Source organism: Lissotriton helveticus, chromosome 9, assembly GCF_964261635.1.
Source record: "Lissotriton helveticus chromosome 9, aLisHel1.1, whole genome shotgun sequence".
In the NCBI taxonomy this organism is placed as follows: Eukaryota; Metazoa; Chordata; class Amphibia; order Caudata; family Salamandridae; genus Lissotriton; species Lissotriton helveticus.
Window position 1 is genome coordinate 1,068,407,050 of NC_136070.1, and position 23,238 is coordinate 1,068,430,287.

At 44.1% G+C, this 23,238-nt stretch overlaps 1 protein-coding gene across 1 annotated transcript in view; it reads left to right on the forward strand.

The window, feature by feature from the left end:
• Positions 1-22,970, forward strand: part of CFAP92 (cilia and flagella associated protein 92 (putative)) — a 385,549-nt gene extending 362,579 nt beyond the window's left edge. The window contains exon 19 of the mRNA XM_078661435.1: positions 22,825-22,970. Within this exon, the coding sequence (XP_078517561.1) occupies positions 22,825-22,854 (30 nt within the window). The 3' untranslated portion in view covers positions 22,855-22,970. The remainder of the gene's footprint in view (positions 1-22,824) is intronic.
• Positions 22,971-23,238: the final 268 nt, after the last annotated feature.

Genomic DNA, 23,238 nt, shown 5'->3' on the forward strand with positions numbered 1-23,238 from the left:
AAGTCATAGTGTATGTGTTAATTTCTTTACAAAATGTACAGCAACGGGCCTTGAATATGCTCATTTATATGTTATAGTTATTTGAGATAGGGCTCCTCTAGGCATGGTGTGATCCCATTTAAAATGTATACATTATTTCTAGTGTGTGATTTGCCAAAGGAGATCAAAACTTACTATCATTTTGGTATTCACAGAAGGCACTTACTCATTTCGGTATTCACAGAAGTTAGGACTCCTAACTTTAGGACTCCTAAATGCCTTCTGTGAATCCCGAAAGTCTTAGAATTAGGATTTTTCTCAATTTAGTAGTAGTAAAGTTAGGACTCCTAACTTTAGGGCTCCTAAATGCCTTCTGTGAATACCTAAAGTCTTAAAATTAGGATTTTTCTCAACTTTACTACTACTAAACTGAGAAAAATCCAAATTTTAAGACTTTCGGTATTGACAGAAGGCATTTAGGAGTCCTAAAGTTAGGACTCCTAACTTCTGTGAATACCATAATGAGTAAGTGTCTTCTGTGAATACCAAAATGGTAGTAAGTTTAGGATTTTGTCTTAAATTAGTTCTGTGAATCGGGCCTGAAGACTTTTCCTCCTTCTCCGAGGACAATGGATATTCAAGAAAGAATTTCAAAATTTCTGACTCAAATACGGATCTTGGTTCTCCATGTACTCTGCCTGCTAGGTCTAACTACCTAGTGTATCCTCTTAGTGCAACACGCTGATGATGGATGAGAGCCCTTCAGTGGTGTCTGAGAAAGTAGTAGCTCCAATAACTGAGTGTGGGTGCAGTCAGTCCATCTGGATCTGCCCTGATAATTGTGTCCCTTCTACATTCTGGTGGGTTGTTCCTTCAGCCCTCTGTAGGATCAGGCAGCTGTGGTCGCGGATGTCTCTTTGCCGGGCTGGGGTATCCATCTGGGCAACACAGCGGCATCAGTCCTCATGCATTTCAGAGCAGCGTCTGCACATAAACATGTTGATGCTTCAGCTGGTTTACCTTTCTCCCTGCCATCACAGGGGGCACCATTCACAATCTGAATGACAACACAGCTACAACCCAATATATCAACGGATTTGTATGTATGCATATGGTATTTCTATAACTCAAACCTAGCCAAAAGGCAGCTGAGCACCGTACATAGTCAAAGCCAAGCATAAAGTCAACAAGAGGAGAGCAAGCTGGGTTGCGAATGCGTAATGCATTGCGAAGCAGTGTTATTTAAAAAGGTGAGTCTCCAACTCCAATCCTGTGGTCTAGCATTTGAAGTCAAAGACCTAATCATAGAGGCCAAAAATCCCACTACGAAATCCATTTGTAGGGGGAACCGGAACAGATTTGTTCAATGGTGCGAGTCAGAACTCTTTTTTTTTTACTTCCATACTTTTTGGCATACACAAATAACTAGAACAACAAACCATGGCATTGGTCTATCACATACTGATTTAGAATTACCCATGCCAGGATTCCCAGAGTCAGTTTACAATACAGCTCTTTCATCCTCATGCTTTTCTAAACCTAACCTCATCTGGATCATTCTATATTGCGAAAGTATACAGGAGGCCAGCCTACGAGGCTGTACGTTGTAACTCCTGCTTCCCAGTTTCACCCTTCCTATGTTTTCAGTGACTGCTCTCCTTCAGTGACTCAGAATGACCCAGTATTTCCTGTGTCCTATTTTTTTCACTTCTCTCCAGCTCCAACTATTTAATCACAGTCACCAGATTATTTGTTAATGTAAGTGAACAGCCTCTACTTTTTTAGACTACTCTTTTGGTCCTCATGTGTTGGTCCATTCCCATTTACCATTTATCATTAGTTGGGCAATTAGGATTGCCCAATTCACTTGCCTTCCCCCTATTGGCCAACATCAAGCGAAGGAAGCGAAGGATCAGCTTCTCTGTGGGAATGCCAACATCCTTTCAGCTACCTAGGGGCTTATTTACAAACCCCTTACGCTGCTGGTGTGTCACTTTTAATATGGGGAAAAGTGACGTACTGGCGGTGCAAGGGGTTTGTAAATAGGCCCACTAGTTTAGATTAGTGTGGTGTAGCATTTCCATTTCTGGGACCATTGAGAGTATTAGCAATGTCTCACCACTTTGCCTGCAATATCGTCCACCTGGCCCAGGTTTGCTTCCCACCTGTACCACAGGCCACTTTGATGGTCAGTGGTAGTAATGTTTTCTGGATGTACAATATGGCCTGCTTCCAAAGCTGCCCTGTCAAAGTCTCCTTTAAATGGGGGCAGCCTCAGACAGGGTCAACCTGTCAATAATATTTGAGGTAAGGTCATGTCTAAGCTGAGTGTATTTGTATGCTTGTGTTTTGACATTGTGTGTTCTTTCCTGCATATGTGCAAATGTTTTGATGTCCTCGGTGCCCACCACGTCACTCCATTTAGAGATACCAATAGGTCCCACTTCTGGACTACACTTAATTGTACTATTTCTTCTAACAGTGTCCTTTTCTATGTGTTAACACATTTGGACACCCAGTCATATCTGTGGCTCTCCTCCATGTCTTTGACGTCTTCTGGTGGATGGTGACAGAGCTACCTTGTCCCTCTCTATAAACAAGATGCAAGTACATTGCTTCTCCTACATTACTCTTATCTAATCTGATGGAAGGTACTAATATTAGTTGATATCCTCAGAGCTACCTTGTCCTTTTCTATAAACAAGATGCAAGTACATTGTTTCTCCTACATTACTCTTATCTAATCCGATGGAAGGTACTAATATTAGTTGATATCCTCAATTATTTAAGGCCTGACGTTGGGTGCCCCAGTAACAGTGTTAGATGTTAGATGTTAGGGAGCCCTAACACCACATTCCTCCCACCAACAGCTGTAGTTACTAGATGCGATTGAATTGCTTGGAGTCTTCCAAAGATGCTGCAGTACATCAAGTGATTACTAAATGTTCCCTGTGAGTCAAATAGAACAGCCTGAAAAGTATTTCACAAAGCTGCAGTATTTCAGGTGTTACTTGATGTCTCTCTAGAGTCAGATCCAGCTGCTTAAAAATTCTTCATACAGTTGCAGTACCTCATGTTGTTACTAGATGGCCCTCTGGAATCAAATGCAGTTGCTTGAAATGTCCTTCTCAGAACTGAGGGGGTACTGCTTCAACATATAAATCTACAAATACACTTTTGCTACTTGAATGATTCGGGCCTGTCTCACGGAGGCTAAATAAATATGCCAAACCCAGTATAGGATGATTAGTTCATTCGACAGTGTTTGCCTTGATTGTTATTGACGTCTGTGATTACATCCTACTTTACATAGGTATTATCAATCAGTGGTAAATTCAAGTTCCTTCAAATTTCTAACCATGGGGATCTACTTTTTAGGTGAATCTATACATGTATGGCTTCATAATGCAGTCACTAAAATTGAAGGCAGCCAGTGCAGAAGTAGGCTGACCATCTATCGCCATGCTGTGGGGGGAGAGAGTATATTTCGAGTGCTATTTGAAAAGAATAATAGACAAAAGGGGTTAATTAAAACCTCCGCGTTAGGCATGCGATTTTACAATTATTTGCAAAACATGAGGCTGGTGAAACAGCAACAGCTGCATTTAGACCAGACCTAAACATGTTGCTCAATTGAAATGGCTTTAGATTCCATAGCACCTCTGGAAGAATATATTCACCTCGGTTTTCTGTATACTTTGAACGTACCCAGTGGACTAAAGTTGGAAAAGAAAGAAGACAATAGGACTTTCTAAAAGAAACCGATAGATTAAATGAAAGGACCTGCGTAGGCTATATATTTTCTTTCTTTATTTTTTAAACAGGGGCGGCTCCTCTAAGTGGGCGGAGGAGCGTCGCCCTACTGCTTTCTCGCAGTACGAGAAGCAGAAACATAAAATGGTATCAATATCATTTTATGTTTCTACATCACGCAATGCAAGATGGTAGAATTGTTTGTTTGGGGGGGGGCGGGTGGGCGGCCCTGCTCCAGGGTAGGGGAGGGGTGGCTTGCCCACTGTTGTAGGCGCTGACTGGTCAGCCCCAGGGCCGACCAAACCAGTCATACTCGCTCTACGTTTTCTCCATGTAGGCTGCATCCAGCCTACATGGAGAAAACGGAGAAGGCGTATGCCCTTGCAGCATTGTGATTGGCTTAGGGGAGGGGAGGGAGGCTGTCTGGGACTCACTGCAGAGACAACGTGACATGGGACGGGAGGCGAAGCTACGTTTTTTTTTTAACTAACCCCCCCCCTGTGCGATCCCCGCCCCCTCGCCCCTCGTACCCCATCCGGGAGTCATGCCGGCCGCTACTGCTTTCAAACAGCTTAATACACACATTTTGAGTTGTTTTGAAAAATGGAATGACTACTTAGTGAATAACATTGACTTCTCCTGTAAATTAGGATACAAACTCATGAAGGATAAAACATTCTATTCAAAACATCCAACGCTGACACATCAGAGACCTTGCCGAAAAGCAATAAAAACTAATTTAACAAACTAGCATTTTAAATGCAAAACATTAGCTATGAAGTCACTCATTGAAAGGTCCAAATATGAAACCCACATCTCAGACCTAGCTACATTTACCTTTAGATACTGAGGTGTGCTATTTATGGATATTGTATGAGCATCGACAACCTAAGAGGTGTTTCCATAGTCCCTGGAGGAATCAATAGCGGTACAGATCTGTAACTTTGGGTTTGAAAATCAAGCTCTTCAATAATATTTGCAAAAACTAGTCAATATTCCAGCCATTTCCTGCTGCAAACCAGTGTCCCCTGTCCAAATACCATTAATATACCATACTGGCCACACAATGTATGTCCAGGTGCCATGAAGCCAGGGCCCACTTTCATCCGAGACCACAAGAACTGCCCATAGGATCCTGCAGGAGATTGGCAAAGAAGAGAAGAGGAATTGGAAAACCCTTCAAAAACTTTGAAAGAGTTCGAAATCAAGCTTCTGACAAGCAACGCTCTGTCACTACAACCAGAAATCACTTCTTCCTGTAGATGTGAGTGAGGGATTGCTGAGCTCTGACAACGTGAAGAATTGGCATAAATAATTCCCTGTTGCCAGTCCTGTATTAATGCATATGCTGCTAATGCTTAAGCCAGTAGCGGCTCCCTTTCTTAACAAGTGGTGAGGCGGAGGAAGGAGTGGGAGTAGGGGGAATATCATTAATAAAAAACACCTGCTGCTGGCCGCTGTCTCAGGATTCTTCTGCTCGGGGTGTAAAGTAAGGAAACAAGAGCTACCTCATGAAGAACAAGTTACTTACCTTCGGTAACGATATATCTTTAAGAGACATAGATTAGTGTGGGGTGGTGGAGAAGCAGACCAGGACTCGGTAATGTCTGGTTCAGTGATTTTATTCTCAAACAAGGGTTTCTACTAGAACTAGTTCACTTGTATTCTCTTTAAGAACAGTCTATTTAAATAAGAGAGACAGCACTCTCCCGGTGCAAAGACTTCTGGTGCTTGTAGTCGGTTTGGCCTCTTCTGTTGCACTCCTAACAGTATGGATTCTTGGGTCAGGATTGATGGCCGTCGATCACCGATACCCAGAAGGAAAGAAAACAAAAGAAACCTGTAAGGGGTTGGTTCGGAGCGTGTATTTTGACGCGGGAGTAGGGAAAGTGTGGGGAGCTATCACCTCGACCGTCACCAGTGAACCATGCATGCGCTGTAACCTTACGCCGGCGACTGGCCTCTTAGTCGGAAGCTTCCCCTCCCTGAACTCCCTCCAATGCGCGGCCCCAGACAGAGGAAATACGCCCCCGTACCTTGTGGAGCCACGTCCCTCCAGGGCCGTGGCTCGAGTTGACGCGTTGCCAGTTAGGGTCTGGCTGCCCGTCTGTTCCGTCTTCGGGTTCCTCGTCTCCCCGGCTCTTCTCCTTCATTGCGTTGGGTTCTTCCAGCCGTAGGTCTTCAGAGCTGTCCTGTGGAAACACCGAGTAGGTCCTGGCAAGCGTTCTTCCGTGGCGTTCTTCAACCGTTGGTCCTGGCGAACGACTGCTTTCCTCGGCGGCATCCCATTTGAAGGACTCCGCCCCACGTGACATGCACGTCTCCTCCGGGAAGCCTGAGGCCTTAAAGGGCCAGCGAGCCCCGGTCCAGCTCTGCAGAAACATGAGAGAAGACGGGGAAAGGTAATGGGGAAAACGTTCCGATGTGTCCAATGCAAGCGTTCCCGACTGTACGTCCAGCTCTTCCTCACACACCCCTACCCCAGATTGTTCACGGTCGGGGAACAATGGAAACCTGGAAAGGAAGTCAGCATTTGCATTCTCAGAACCTTTACGGTGGATAACTTCAAAAGAGTAAGGTTGCAACGAGAGGAACCGCCTGAGGATGCGCGGATTGTTTCCCTTATTGCGACTCATCCATTGTAAAGGGGCATGGTCCGTGAACAGTAGGAAAGGGGCACCCTCCAGATAGTATCGGAGTTTCTCAATGGCCCATTTAATAGCCAGGCACTCTTTCTCGATTATAGGATACTTTTGCTCCCTAGGAAACAGTTTCCGACTGATGAAAAGGATAGGATGTTCAATGCCGTCAGGCGCAGTTTGTGACAACACGGCACCTAGACCATGTTTGGAGGCATCTGTGTGTAGAAGGAAGGGTTGTGAGAAATCACGAGAACGGAGAACAGGGGCAGAAGTCATGGCTATCTTTAAGTCCTGGAAGGCTTTCCTAGCAGCAGGTGTGGGTTGTTGTAGGTCCTTGTTTTTGACATTCTTTTGTAGTAAATCCGTTAAGGGTGTTGCCAGTTCCGAATACTGGGGAATGAAACGCCTGTAATACCCAAGGAGCCCCAGGAACGCCCTAACTTCTTTTTTTGTAGATGGAAAAGGGGCCTCTACTATAGCTTTTACCTTTTCTGACTGAGGTTCTATGACTCCGTTACCCAAAAGATAACCCAGGTATTTCACCTTCCTAAATACGGCTTTTGATTTTTTCGCGTTCACATGTAAGCCAGCGGCTTGAAGGGCGGCAAACACTTGGGTGCAGTGTTGGAGATGAGTATCCCAGTCAGGACTGAAGATGACAATGTCATCTAGGTAAGCTGAGGAATATTGCTGGTGATTTCGCAATACCTGGTTCATTAATCGTTGGAAAGTGGCAGGTGCCCCATGCAACCCAAAGGGAAGGACCGTAAACTCATAAAGGCCGCTGGGAGTAGCAAAAGCGGTCTTTTCTTTGTCCTCCTGTTTAAGTGGCACCTGCCAATAACCTTTAGTAAAGTCAAGCGTGTTAATGAACTGGGCTTCTCCTAGTTTCTCTATAAGCTCGTCCACCCTAGGGATGGGATAGGAATCACACTTTGATATGGAATTCACAGCACGAAAATCAATGCAAAAGCGGACAGACCCGTCCGGTTTTGGCACTAATACGATAGGGGAAGACCAGTTGCTGGTTGAGGGTTTGATAACACCCAAGTCTAGCATGTTTTCTACTTCTTTCTCTATCGCCATCCTTCTAGCAGCTGGTATTCTATACGGTTTTTGTTTTACAATTTTTCCTGGCTGAGTGGTGATGGTATGCTCTGCTAGAGTGGTTCTCCCTGGCAAATCAGAGAAGATGTGTGCAAAAGGGGATAAGGTGTTCTGAAGGGTGTTCTCCTGATCCCTGGTTAGTTCTGGATTAATGACCAACTGTTTTAGTGTAGATGCGGAAGAAGAGAGGTCCTCAACGTGTTGTACGTCTTGAGGAGGAGGGCCTAGCCATTTCTTAAGAAGATTTATGTGGTATAGTTGGCACTTTCTGGGAGTGACATGTATCTTATAGGACGTTAGTCCGACCTTTTCTGTCACTTTATAGGGACCTTGCCATCCCGACTTAGTTTTTCCTATGCCAGTAGGCAACAGAACCAAGACCCAGTCACCCACAGATAACTGTCTCCACTTCTTCCCTTTATTGTAGAGTATTTGCTGTTTAGTTTGGGCTTTTTCCAAGTTGGAATCAGCAAACTCTCTTAGTTTGTGTAATTTGGAGCGTAGACCTCTGGTATAGTCAAGAAAAGATTTAGTTTCTTCCTCCTTTTCTTGTTCCCAAACTTCTTTAGTTATTTCTAGTAGACTTCTGGGTTCTCTTCCATACAGCAGTTGGAAGGGAGAACATCCTAAACTAGATTGCACTTGACTCCGTACCACGTACAAAGCCAGAGGAAGTAACATGTCCCACTCTCTCCCCTCTACAGATAAGAGTTTTTTTAGTGTTAGCTTTAGAGTGGCGTTGTAGCGTTCACACAATCCATCCGTTTGGGGATGATAGACGGATGTTTTGATATGGGAGATGTCTAGTGTTTTACATATTTGCTTCATTAACTTTGAAACAAAAGGGGTTCCTTGATCAGTGAGGATTTCCCTGGCGAACCCAACCCGAGAAAACAGTTCCATCAATTTTTCTGAAATGTTCTGGGTCGTAGGGGTTCTTAAGGGAAAGGCTTCCGGATATCTTGTCGCATAATCCACTACCACCAGAGCATACTCATGTCCTTTTTTTGTGCGTGGAAGGGGCCCGATAAGATCCATTCCAACCCTTTCGAAAGGGTTGCCTATAACTGGGAGAGGTTGTAAGGGAACTGCTGGGGGTGTATATGGGTTCTTTCTCTGGCAGACCTCACATTCTTGACAGAACTTTCTGACGTGTGAGAATATCCCCGGCCAGTAAAAATGTTGTAACAACATTTGTGTGGTCTTTTGCGCTCCTCTATGCCCTGCCAAGAGATGAGAGTGTGCGAAAAAGAGGACTTGTTCCCTAAATGCTTGAGGTATTAACAACTGAGGAGTATCCCCCTGCTTTCCTACCCTATACAACAATTTGTTCTGTACTAAAAAAGAAGGGTAGGAGGAAGAGGGTCGCTCTGCCTGATCCCAAGCTGGTCGAAGGGTTGGGTCGTTTTTCTGGGCATATCTAAAACTTGTATCTAGAAGCCAAGGAGCTTGAGTAAGGAGGTTGGAATGCTGTGACAACGGGTGTTTTTGTAGTCTTTCCTGTAAGAGGAACAGGAAGGACGGGTTATCCTGACCTATTATCATCTGTTCTGGGAGCGTAGTGAGACGTCGGAAGTGCCGGAGGGACTCGGCAGCGGTGGAGTCCCCAAGACGGATTCGTGATCTTTTGACACGCCGTCCTTCTGATGCTCGACGGTATATCCAGTATTTGCGAGCATAAGGTTCCCATATGAAAAATGGAGGATTAAGAATAGAGACCCAACCATTTGCCCTGACGAAATTGCCAATGACAAGGCAATGAAACATGTCGGTCCAGTCATAACAATGAATGTTATCAATTTAACCATTTTTTAGAAGGTGAAGCTTGGCAGCACCAGAATAAAATTGATTCAGCCAGCCAAACCTCACCATTTTATATTTTATGTTTGTCGGTGTTGGGTGTAGGTACTTGTTAACCTTTTCTTGAACACTTTTCTCTGTCCTACCAGGTAGTGTATTTGTACACTCCCTCTCTGTCTCTCTATTCTGTTTTGTGCACATTCTTCTTGCACTTTTTTCATCCTCCCAGCAAGGAAAGTAACCGATGATGAGAAGTGGGTAGACCGGTCATTTGTAGACCGGGAACCCCCTCGGGTGTCACGTCCGTGAGGTACTTTCCTTGCTCTCACACATATTTTCTTTATGTGCTGTATCCTGTACACAATTCTTTTTGTATATCTTAAGGCGTGTCCGGACCTGTAACACAGCACTGGCTTAATCTAGCCGCTTGGTGAGCCAATATGAGGTATGGCCCCGTGAGTTACGTAGTCTGAGATTTATAGCATGCAGGCTGAATAGGGCTTTTTGTTTCAGCGTAGGAACAACCCCAAGCCTAACATCCAAGGTCTGCCCCGTAGGAAGGATCACTGGAATTTCTATCAAAGGATAGGCCCTTACATCCCCATGGACGCATCTGATAGGTACTGTTCCCCTCACTACCCCCTTGGAAGGAGGAACTAATGACTTTAGGATGACGGACTGTTTACACCCGGAATCAAGGAGAGCTTTTATTGTTGTCCCTTCTACTTGTACACTTACGTGAAAACTAGGACCCAGTTCTGCTGAATACAAAATGGAACGTGGTATACATCCAATGTCCATAGGTTCTTCCTGCGGTCTCTTCCGGGGACAGTTCCTAGCAATATGGCCCCACTCTCCACATTCAAAGCATTGTGGGTTACGTAATGGAGGAGGGTCTAACTTGAAAGGTCTAGGCTTCACAGGCTCCAGGTTTGGCTTCACAGGTTTCTTTTCTGGTTTACCCGCACCAACTGGGAGTTTTGGGGTTTTTTCTGTGTCCCAAGGTAAGGCTCTGGGTTGTGCTCTGTAAAACGTTGTGGCCATCTCTACCGCTTGTTCTGGGCTAAGGTGATGATGTTGTTTAAGCCACCTCTGAATAGGGTACGGGAGAGCCTCGAGATACTGTTCCAAATATATCATCGCCATGATCTCGTCTTTGGAATGTTTATGGGGCTGCAGCCACTTATCAGCAGCTCCCTTTAACTTGAAATACAATGTTTTTGCGTTGTCAGATGACGTACCTCTTTCTTTTCTGAATTTTACCCTGTAGGCCTCAGCGTCCATACCCATGTTGTCTAAGATAAGGTCTTTGATTTCCTTATAGGAGGCGTTGCCGTTAGGGTTAGCCACTTGGTAAGCAGCTTGGGCTTCTCCGGTTAGGAGAGGAGCAAGGAAGAAAGGCCACTTAGCTTCGGGCCACCCAGAGGCTCGTGCCGCCCTTTCAAAATTGAGAAGGAAGGCATCGGGATCCTCTCCAGCGGTGTACTTTTGGAGTGAAACGTTAGGACCAGTACCCACTCGTATTTGTAGTTGGGTGGTTAGCGCTCTCCGGTCGTCAGCCACTTTTAACATTTGGTCAGCGTGGTTTGGTAGTCCGTCTTTTATCAGTTCCCGGTCTGCGTTGGCAGAGGACATTTGTTTTTCCACCGCCCATTCTAGTTTTTTCTGTCCCCGAATTAACTGTTGAATGAGGTTTTCCATTTTGGAGGCGGCTTATATCCCACTTCTGACACCACGTGTGGGGTGGTGGAGAAGCAGACCAGGACTCGGTAATGTCTGGTTCAGTGATTTTATTCTCAAACAAGGGTTTCTACTAGAACTAGTTCACTTGTATTCTCTTTAAGAACAGTCTATTTAAATAGGAGACACAGCACTATTCCGGTGGAAAGCCTTCTGGTGCTTGTAGTCGGTTTGGCCTCTTCTGTTGCACTCCTAACAGTATGGATTCTTGGGTCAGGATTGATGGCCGTCGATCACCGATACCCAGAAGGAAAGAAAACAAAAGAAACCTGTAAGGGGTTGGTTCGGAGCGTGTATTTTGACGCGGGAGTAGGGAAAGTGTGGGGAGCTATCACCTCGACCGTCACCAGTGAACCATGCATGCGCTGTAACCTTACGCCGGCGACTGGACCCTTAGTCGGAAGCTTCCCCTCCCTTGACTCCCTCCAATGCGCGGCCCCAGACAGAGGAAATACGCCCCCGTACCTTGTGGAGCCACGTCCCTCCAGGGCCGTGGCTCGAGTTGACGCGTTGCCAGTTAGGGTCTGGCTGCCCGTCTGTTCCGTCTTCGGTTCCTCGTCTCCCCGGCTCTTCTCCTTCGTTGCGTCGGGTTCTTCCAGCCGTAGGTCTTCAGCGCTGTCCTGTGGAAACACCGAGTAGGTCCTGGCAAACGTTCTTCCGTGGCGTTCTTCAGCCGTTGGTCCTGGCGAACGACTGCTTTCCTCGGCGGCATCCCATTTGAAGGACTCCGCCCCACGTGACATGCACTTCTCCTCCCGGAAGCCCGACGCCTTAAAGCGCCAGCGATCCCCGGTCCAGCTCTGCAGAAACATGAGAGAAGACGGGGAAAGGTAATGGGGAAAACGTTCCAATGTGTCCAATGCAAGCGTTCCCGACTGTACGTCCAGCTCTTCCTCACAATTAGTTATGGATTCCTCACCTTATAATTACCCCCAGGCGTCAGACTGGCTCCGTAGAATTTTTTCCTCAGCAGTACCTCTGCGCATCGATACGTGGCGTCGGTCGACTCCGTGTTCGTCGGTGGCATCGTGGTCGCCGGAATGATGTCGCGGTATCTACTTAGATGCCGCCCTTGTGCGCTGATGTCAGTTCTTTACACAACATTCCATGCCAGAAGCGCAGAGCCATGCAAGACACTGACTACTGTTGCACGAAAACTAGAGCACTGAAAGGGAGTCCCTTACCCTAGAAGTCAGTTCGCAGAACGGGGAGGGTGGGTGGGGAGGTAAGGAATCCATAACTAATCTATGTTTCTTACAGATATATCGTTACCGAAAGTAAGTAACTTGTTCTGAAAGAGACAATTAGTTATGGATTCCTCACCTTAGAATAGATACCACAGCAATTCCAACCCCGGTGGTGGGTCTGCGAACCAAATTCACACCAGAAAGTCCTGGAGAACTGAATGGCCAAAGAAGCGGTCTCTCTGGACTTGGCTGTCCAGGCAGTAGTGTTCGGTAAATGTGTGCAGTGAAGCTCACGTAGCTGCCTGGCAGATGTCAAGAAGGGAGACTCCACGTCTCAAAGCAGTAGTGACTGTCGTCGCCCTGGTGGAATGGGCAAGCAACCCCAGAGGAGGTTCCTTTTTCGCTAAGGAAAAGCAGACCTTGATGCAAAGAACGACCCATCGGGAGATGGTTCATTTCTGCACGGCCCGACCTTTCTTGGCACCCGCATATCCAACAAACAGCTGGTCATCCACCCGGAATGGTTTTGTACGATCCAGATAGAACGAAAGCGCAAGTGCAAGTTTTGGGTCCAGGCAGTGGAGCCTCTCTTCCTCTTTAGAAGGATGTGTAGGCAGAAAAAAGGTGGGCAAAGAGATGGTCTGTACTATATGGAGCGGAGGACAACTTTGTCCAGATGAACAGCCAGGAAAGGAGGTTTTTAAGAAAGGGCTTGGAGCTCACTCACCCTGCCAGCAGAGGTGATGGCAGCCAGAAAGGCAGTTTTAAGGGTCAAGAGTCTGAGAGGACAATTATGAAGCGGCCTGAAAGGAGCACACATAAGATAAGTAAGAACCAGGTTCAAGTCCCACTGGGGCATCATGAAAGGAGTAGGAGGAAACAAGTGAGTAATGCCCTTAAGGAAGCGATTTACAATAGGGGACTTGAAAAGAGAAGGCTGGTCAGACAGCCGAAGGAAGGCCAAAATGCCTGAAAGAGAGCCTTTGAGAGTGCCCAGAGCAGAGCCCTGCTGGGCCAGTGAAGGAATGAAGAGGACAACCTCTGAAAAGGGGCAGAAAGGGGATCCATAGCCTTTGCTGTGCCCCATGCCACTAATTTGTTCCATCTACAGGCGTATACCGTTTTAGTGGAGGGACGCCTGGCTGCCAAGATAACATTACAGACTTCGGGAGGAAGGTCGAAAGCTGTCAACTGCCGCCGCTCAATCTCCATGCAAGGAGGTGGAGGCTGGACAGATTCGGGTGAAGGACCGTCCCCTGCTGCTGCTACAGAAGATCCTCCCGAAGAGGCAGTCTGATCGAAGGATCGATGGCCATGTGTAACAGCTCGGGATACCAGACTCTTCTCGCCCAATCCAGAGCCACAAGAATAACTTGGGCTCGTCGCGGTTGATCTTCTTCAGCACTCTAGGCAGAAGTGGTATAGGTGGAAAGGCGTTTAGAAGACTGCAACTCCACTCAAGAGGAAAAGCCTAGCGAGAGCTGCCTTGGAGATTCCAATGTGCAGAACTGTTGACATTGCACGTTCTCTTGGGTGGCAAATAGATCTAACCAAGGCTCTCCCCACTGCTGAAAGAGACCTTGCCCCAACTCCGAGTAAAGACGCCATTTGTGATCCATCATGCACCTGCGGCTGAGTTCGTCCTCCCTGGCGTTCAGAGAACCTGCCAGGTGTTGAACCACCAGGGATATGCCCTGATGTTCCAGCCATGTCCAAAGGCGGAGAGCCTCTTGAGATAGGGTCCACGACCCCACCCCGCCCTGTTTGGTGCAGTACCACATGGCTGTGGTGTTGTCCGTGAACACCTGCACTACTCTTCCCCGGACAGAGGGAAGGAATACTTTTAGTGCAAGACAAATTTCCTGAAGCTTCAAAAAGTTGAATGGTGCCCGGACTCAGCCAGAGACCAGAGGCATCTGATCTCTGCCTTTCTCATCGGGCCGCCCCACACCAGCAGTGATGTATCTGTCACCACTGTGAACTCTGGTTGGGGAAGGGGGAGGGATCTGCTGTTGACTCAATCTCGGTTCGTTAGACACCACTGCAACTAGTCTGCAGTGCCCTCCATGATCTGGACGCAATCTGAAAGATTCCCATGATGCTGTGCCCACTGGAACTTCAGGTCCCAGTGCAGTACCCGCATGTCACCTGGCATGATCCTTGTAAAACAACAAAAGAGTGCCTGCCACCCGTTTGGTTGATCCACGGGGTCCGGTAGCAGGAGACGCTAGGTGCAAAACGGGTGGCAGGCGTTGCGGGCGGTGTGCCATTGTCGCTTTCCCCCCCTCCCGAGACCCATGGGGTGTGGATCTTGTGCATTACAAACAGTACAGGGACCTCAAATTGAAGGTTTCCCATCACTTTTGTTTGGTTTTTGCACTTTATTTTACACACTTGTTTTTAACTTTCACGTCCTCTGGTAAGGGTGGGCCTTAGCGCGCCCATACCGCCGAGGTACACCACCTGACGGTCCTGATGAAAGCCCAGTAAATGACACATAGACGGGCAGAAACATGTTGACCCCACTTTAAGTGGAAACAACCGAGTCATTAACTGGTAAGTTTCCCACACATATTTTACTTATGTCAAACTGACCATTGAATAAAAAAAAATCCGTATGGTACAGTTTCTGACATTTTTAATTCACATTTCTTTTTGACACTTTTGCCACAAAGAACCTGCTCCGCAGTAATCTGGTGTTGTAGCACACCAGGGAGGCATTCGGCTTCTCCTGGTGGGCCCGATGATGAAGCATGTCACCACCCAGGGTGGTGAGTGAGGGCTTCCTAAAACCCCCCCCGCTGATTTCCACTGTGTCTTCTTCAGGGAGATTTCTTCTCTGTGTCTAGTGCTTACACACTTCTCCCACGACACTCTTTTGTTGTTTTACAAGATTTAACAGGGGGACCAAGAGTGTCCTTTTCCCTCTCTCTAAATTTTTGTTATTACTGACCTGGCATTATCCACCAGCAGGATGCAGGAGGCCATGAGGCCCAGTAGCCTCAGGGTCATTCTGACCGAAATCCAGGATAAAGACTGAAAGATCGGAATCATAGCCCAAATATCCCGGACTCGCTGCTCGGGAGGATAAGCCCAAAACGATGTGTCCAGAACCGCTCCGATGAAAAGGAGCCTCTGAAAGGGGATCAGGTGTGACTTTGGCACCGAGATGGTGAACCCCAGCAAATACAGGAAGGCGGCTGTAGTCTGGAGGTGGGTGACGACAGCCTGGGGCGAGCCGGCCTTCAACATTCAGCCGTCGAGATAGGGAAAGACTGGAACCCCTGATCTGAGCAGATCAGCTGCAACCACCGCCATCACTTTTGTTAACACCCGAGGGGTGCTGGTAAGACCAAAGGGAAGCACGGTAAAGTGAAAGTGCTCGTGGCCTACTGTGAACCACATGTAACGCCAGTCGGCCGGCAGGATGGGGATGTGAAAATAAGTGTTCTGCAAGTCCAACGCTACCATCCAGTCTTCAGGGTCGAGAGCAGACAGGACCTGAGCCAGTGTCAACATCTTGAACTTCTCCTTCCGGAGGAAGCAGTTGACGTCCCTGAGATCCAAGATAGGACGCAGGCCCTTGTCCTTCTTGGGCACTAGAAAGTAGTGGGAATAACAGCCACGACCGACTTCTGGGGCAGGAACGCACTTGATGGCTTCCTTGGCGAAGAGAGCCGTGAATTCCTATTAGTGAAGGACCAGGTGATCTTCCAACATGTAATGGAATTGAGGTGGCATGGATGGAGGGATAGTCTTGAAGGGGAGGGAGTAGCCCCTTCGGACTATCAGCAAAACCCACCTGTCTGACGTGATGTTGAGCCAGTGGGGGAAGTGATGGCGAATCCTGCCGCCCACTGGCAATTGATGGGCCTAAAAGTTCGGACTAGGAGGGTTTGGAATCTGCTGCATAGGGGGCGCTGGTGGACTGGCCTGCCAGCTGGCCCCCAGACCCACGGCGGTGGCATCCACATCCCCGGCCGCGCAGAGGCTGGACAGCTTGCACAGGCCTGTGACTCTGGGCAGAACATGGTGGGGCATCCCTCCCGTAGCCACGAAAGGGGAAAAAAGCAGACTGCGCTGGGTGGGAGGTGGTAGCGAGGCTTAAGGAAATGGCCGTAGCACTAGAATCCTTAACGAGCTCGAGCGCGTTGTCTGCCTTGTCGCCAAACAGGCGACGACCATCAGAGGGCATGTCCAAATGTGTTGCTTGGACATCCCCCAAAAAGCCAGTGGACCTCAACCAGGCACAGCATCTCAATGCTACTGACGCAGAAATCATCCTGTTAGTATATAGGGGTCCCCTTTTTTCCAAACGTGTTCAATCTCATAGCCTGTTCTATAAGGGGAGGTATTGTTGTATGTTTTTTTTATATAAAATGCATGTTGTCTCACGATTTTATCCTTTGTTACAGTCAAATCTTCAGATATATGCAAGAAACAGGTTTTCGTATGTACTGCAATTTTGGTCCTGTCTAAACAAATATTTTACTGTCACATGTTCCTTATTGTAAGTTATATCACCCTCTTAATATGAGGATTGATCTTATACTAAATATCATTACTAATATCCATCTTTGATCAACATCCAGTTTATTCCTTAACAAAAGTGATATAACTAGTGATTATTATGGCTACTCTACAAACTTTTGTGTTCAGTGATGCTGACTTTATATCTATGGTTGGCACATCTGCATCCTTTGACAATAGAACACCTAATGAAATAAGTAACAATGCCGTACTTATTAAACTTCTAGCTCTCAGAAAGAAAACCAAGCGCATCGAGCTACACGGAGAATTTATGCTTAAATATCTCAGAGCCGGAATAATCCCACAAGGATTACAAATTAAAAACATTCCTGGTCTGTTTGCTCATATAAAAGCTTTCCTTGAAAAATTGTCTCAAATAGCTAATCGTTGCTCAAGAGATCTCATGATGCTCATTGTAGAAACAGCTAAAGACATCATGCTACAGCTCCTAAAAGAGATTGAGGAACTTGAGAGTAAAATTAAATCATCTCCAGCTATAACTGATGCCAAAAAAGCACTTGAAGATATAGAATCTGAATTAAGTTCATACAATGATTACTTAATCAAACGTAAAGCTGACAAATTGCAGAAAGACATAAGATTTTTTAGTAAAGAGCGAATCTATCCCTATTTGGCAGATGGATTCTATACTTCATCTGATGATACCACTTTTGACCCTACCTCTAACCAACCTAGCAAACCGCCCAACAGAAAGGTAACTACCTTCTCTAATTCATCTGACTATGATAGTGATGGAGGGTCCTTTGCCTTAGACCAACGAGGGCAAGGACCAAGTTACAATCAAAGTGGGCGTCCTTTTTTTAGGCAGACGCAATCCCTAGAGAGGCAATTGGAGACCGAGATAACACAACCACAATTACCAATCACAGCAATTTCAGCAGCCCATCCAGTATCAACCTCTTGCTCAATACCCACACCAATACCAGGGACCTCCAATGATGAACCCCAACCAATTTCTGGAAACCAGGAATGCTCTATATTGGAGGCAGTAGATACAATTCCAATCTTTAACTTAAGTAAAACAACCTTCGATCCATCGACCCTGTCTGTACTATCGAAGGGCCTATCATTTGTCCCTCACTCTGGTGTAAATAAGTTTGAACTATTCTCAGACTTAATGGCCTTCTTACGTAAAATCAGGCTTAAATTCTTCTTTTTTGAAAATACACTCAAACCACAGATCGAGAATAAATCCGGACTTGCACCGAAATCAACTTTTACACCTATGCTTGATCAAGTTGCCCCTGAGGTAGCAATTTTCGAAAAAGTTGTTTATAACAAATTGGTAACAGCTGCTAAATACATTCCCAGAACCCCGTTTAACATCTCTTATGAAGAACATCAAGCACTGAACACTCTTAAGAATTGTCCAGAGGTAACAATAAAAAGCTGCGATAAGGGTGGAGGCATTGCCCTTATGGACACCCAGAGTTATATTACCAAAATGGAAGAGATGTTAAGTGATACTAGATTCTACTCAAAAATAAATAGAAACACCACGAGCATAACTAAATCTAAAATACTTCGTCTAACAACCCAGGCTTTTAATAATGACATTCTCTGCCAAAAAGAATATGACTACCTCAATGTGCAAAACCCAAAACTTGCATGCATTTATGGAACTCCTAAAGTCCACAAAGATGTTGTAAATCCCCCCTTTAGGCCCATTGTCAGTACTATTGGTTCTGTCATTGAACCCATATCGAAATATCTGGACGTGATTCTTCGTCCTTATATCCAAGATACTCCGGGGTACATCAAGGACACTTCCCAAGTTATCAATGCCTTTGAGGGGGTCCCTTTCAACCCACATACACAATGGCTAGTTACTCTCGACGTTGAAAGCCTTTATTCAAATATACCCCGTGAAGGAGCCCTACGTGTGGTCACTTGGTTTATTGAGACCTATCAAGTGAACTGCAATAGCAAATTCATAATTGACTGTCTATCTATTATCTTGACTGAAAACATTTTTGAATTCAACGGCTCCCTGTACAATCAAACAAAAGGTGTTAGTATGGGCACATCTTGTGCCCCTACTATAGCAAATATTTACGTTACCTATTTTGAACATCAATTCATCTTCAAAGAAGAAGCTCCATTTTTTGAGACAGTACTCCAATGGTCACACTATATAGACGATATTATCTTCATATGGGACAGTGACTAAAATACCTTATCAGAATTCACTCAATGGCTTAATCTATGTGATGATAATTTGCTATTTACCTCACATCACAGCAACGTAGAAATTGAATTTTTAGACATCATGCTCAAACATGAAAATAATGCCCTCTATGTTGATTTATATATTAAGCCTACAGCTCGTAACACAATTCTACATCACAGTAGCTTTCACCCACTGAAACAGAAAAATGCCATTCCGTTCGGCCAATTTTTACGACTACGTCATAATTGTACTAAAATTACTGATTATGACCGCCGAAGTGAGGACATGAAAATTAAATTTAAAAATCGAGGATACCACCATAGAGTCATTCGTGAGGCATACAAGCGGGCACGATTCTTCGATCGCCAACATCTATTACCTGGCAACACTCAGCCTGCTGATAATAATTTGGTTTTTGTCACAAGACATTCTGTCTTAAACAAACAAATTCGGCAAATTATAAGTTCCCACTGGTACTTGCTAAATGTAAATAAGACACAAACAGATCAATTGCAAAAGCCAATGTTCGCTTACAGAAAAAATAAGAACATTAAGGACCTAGTAGTACGATCAAGGATGACCCTTCCAAAACAAGCGCTACAACGTGGCATAGCTGACTCTCGCCCTATCCACGGAAACTTTAAATGCGGTGGCTGCAAGTCATGTACTCAATGTATTGAAGGTAATTCAATATCCCACAATGGTATAACTGTGGAAAGTAAGGGTACGAGTAACTGTAAATCAAAAAATTTGGTATACCTTTTGATGTGCCCTTGCAAGAAAGCCTATGTCGGAGAGACTTCTAGATCTATGAATACCCGACTAACAGAACACAGATCTGCAATACGTACTCAAAAATTTTCAGCGCCAATGGTATCTCACTTTGTAGAAAACCATCATGCCCCTGATGATGTTCGGTGGTTTATATAAAAAAAAATCACACCTACAGCAGGGCTCTGTTGTGAAAAAGTAAGGAAAAAGCGTGAGGTTTATTATATCTTCATACTCAATACTGTCAATAATGGTCTCAACTCAGAAATCTTATGGAACCAAGCTATCATGTAAGCAGTCTCTTCTCTGTATGTGAAATAATTATGATCAAAATTTGAGCTTATATACTGATATTGCCATGGGAATTCATTCACTTTTTAAAAACTGTATCATTGCATATCCCAGGTTGCGATTCCTGTTCTACCCACGTATTTCCTTTTTTCGGGATCGTTTAATCATCATGTATTTATGGTGGTTTATATACACATTAAAAACTAGTTAAGTGCTATTAAGTTAGCCACTGCGGGAATCATAAAATGAATTTAACTTTACGGCTTCTCTATATAATTTAACTTCAAATATGATTTGCTACAAGTTTACTTACGTATGAGGCAATACATTAATTAACGATAAGGTATTTTTCTTATCTAGGTTTTTAGAAATGCCACAGTTGTATAACCAACTAACATTGGGATGCTGAATAAAAACGTATCCTCGTATATTGGTCGAGTTAAAACTCGAAAACAACTCATACCATCTCAGAATCGTCGCATTATTGATATTATTATATATTACCAACGTGAGATGCACATAGTTACTTAGTCGGAACAAGGGTTGTATATCGGCATCTTTGCGCATCCGATGTCCTCTTTCTATATCTGGTCTCCCAATACTCCATCTATAGTCCTTTTCCTATTTCCTATACCTGGTGTCCCAGTGCTACACCTGAAGTCCTCTGTTTATGTTTGACACTTTCGTTTTTTGAATCCGCCTATATAAAATTGGCGAAACAGAACTGGCTACTGTTTGTATCGAGCCAGTCGTTAGTTGGTGATCCTGCATGGTGTACCAAGGAGATCAAGAGTCATAGCCGGAAAATATCCTTCTATGTAATGGTAAGCGCATCGTCGCGATGTTCTGTAAACTCATCTAGGGGTAGAGCCGTTTATATAAGAGAATTTACCCGCGTTTCATTGTACTTTTTCTAGAACAAGGAGATATAATATAATCTCTGGACCCTGACTCTCGATGTTTGTATCAAAGCACGCCTAGGTAATATCAGTAACTTTTACTCTGGTTTGCATTCATAGTTCTTTAAAAAAAATATATTAGTGACGCCGTCTCCATCTTTTGCTTGTTTGTTACAGAACTATAATAGAGTGTCTGTTATATATCAACTTTTTGAACCACTTGAGAAAGATCGAAAGTCATAGCCGGAAAATATCCTTTCCAATTATGGTAAGCACATCGTCACGACGTTCTGTAAACTTATGGGGCAGAGCAATTTCATACAAAAGAATTTACTCGCGTTTCACTGTACTTTTTCTAGAACAAGGAGATATAACATAATCTCTAAACCCTGACTTTCGGCGACTTTATTATCGCACGCCTAGGTAAGAATAGTAGCTTTACCTCGTTTTGTATTCATAGCTCTTAAAAATCTATTAGTGATGCCGTTTCCATCCTTTACTTGTTTGTTACAGGATTGTAATAAATTGTCCGTTGCACATCAGTTTATCGAACCCCTTACAAACCAATACCTCAACATATCCGGAAGTCATCAGTATATATACGGGAAAAATATCAGCCCCATAGATTAGGTACAGTATGACTTATCCGTTCATCTTAACAAGCATATGATGATATTTTCAATTACTCTTTATACTTAGAGCTTCTTTTGTTTTGTTCTAGCTCATACGTAAAAGACTTTCAATCGAGCTGCTGCGATCATTACTTAGGAACGTTACCACACTATACAAAAATTCATCCTTTAAGGTATATATTATTCGTTTTGTATATCTCTCGCCACACATTAGCGTTATGCCAGAACTAATGTACGCCGTTTCATCATTTTGTTCATTAATTAGATACTACAATTTACAAATCGTCCAAAATTGGCTTTGATTTTACGTCAGCTCTAACTAGGTAAGCAGCCCCCACACTATCATATGGTCTGCTTGAATTATGATAATGTATGTGTGTATATAACCATAAATAGTTCAACTTCTCATACTGTCCCCCTCAGGATGTCATACTGGGGTGTATCACTCACGTGTAATTTTTCTAAAAAATAATGTCGAGGTATACGATCAAGTATAAGCTTGTCTGTTAGTTAATTATACTTTTTTCTTTTCTCTCTATCTATTTCCTTCTTCTCTTCTCCTTTTAGTTTATTTTCAAGAAAAAAGGGGTGACATCTAGCAGTTCTTTTCTGCTAACATACGGTTGGATACATATCTTGTCCCCGTAAGTATATATCTCAGTACATCGATATATATTTTAGCGACCTATTATAAGTTCTATTGCTGATATCTGACAAAGTACTATTTGCATAGTAAGTTTCTGCCACCTGTTGGCTGTAAAGCAATGTGCTATTCTAAAATAAGAGAATTCATTCTCTTAAAATGATATCTGTGACTAATTACAGTCTGTATAGCAAGCTGGTATAATTGGTTCGTTCTAAAGCAGATACAGATCCTATTTTCTTTTTTTAAAAGGTGAATGAAAATGGCTGATTGAAATAACCATCCAGTGTTTAGCCTAGATCATTGCTATATGTTACATATGTGGAAAGGAGGTAATCAAGTCTAATACCAACAGTAATGTGTAAACTAAAATGCCTACTTGTGAAATAGACCGGTCATAGTATATGGACATATTCTTGGAACAGTAATGGCGGACCTTCTAAAAATACTTATTAATATGTAATTGGATATTATGTTGCATTATGCTGTGCATAAGATACTGTCTTGCATGTGTCTACTACAATCAAATGTAATATATCTGAGTTTTAATATATTGTACACAGAATGCTTGTTTGCTATTGTATATACTTAATTGTGGTATATATGTTTGGTATTCATGTTTTTCTAACTCTCACCCACATTGTTTTTAACATTTCTAGTGCAATACATGGCCACCTGAGGAAGGCTAACTGGCCGAAACGTGCGTTGTGAACTACCTTGCCGTATTGCCTATATCACTTGTTTTGTTATATGTCTAATGTTTGTTTGTAAATGGTTTTAATTCTATATGCTTATGAACTGTAAACTAGTCATAAGAAAAATTAATATATTACAAAAAAGATATATATGTATATAACACTATTGTTACACAAAGATGAAATACTTCTATGAAAAGAAAAAAAAAAGTATATATTTTTTTGAATAAATAAAGTAAATAATTTAATGTAATTGTTTTTTTGGGTGGTGAGTTTACTTACTTTTGACAAATACTACCATCATCATTAATGGTGGTTATTATACACATTGTTTCATGATCCACTTGACTATAGACCTTTCTCAAACTGATTAGCTTC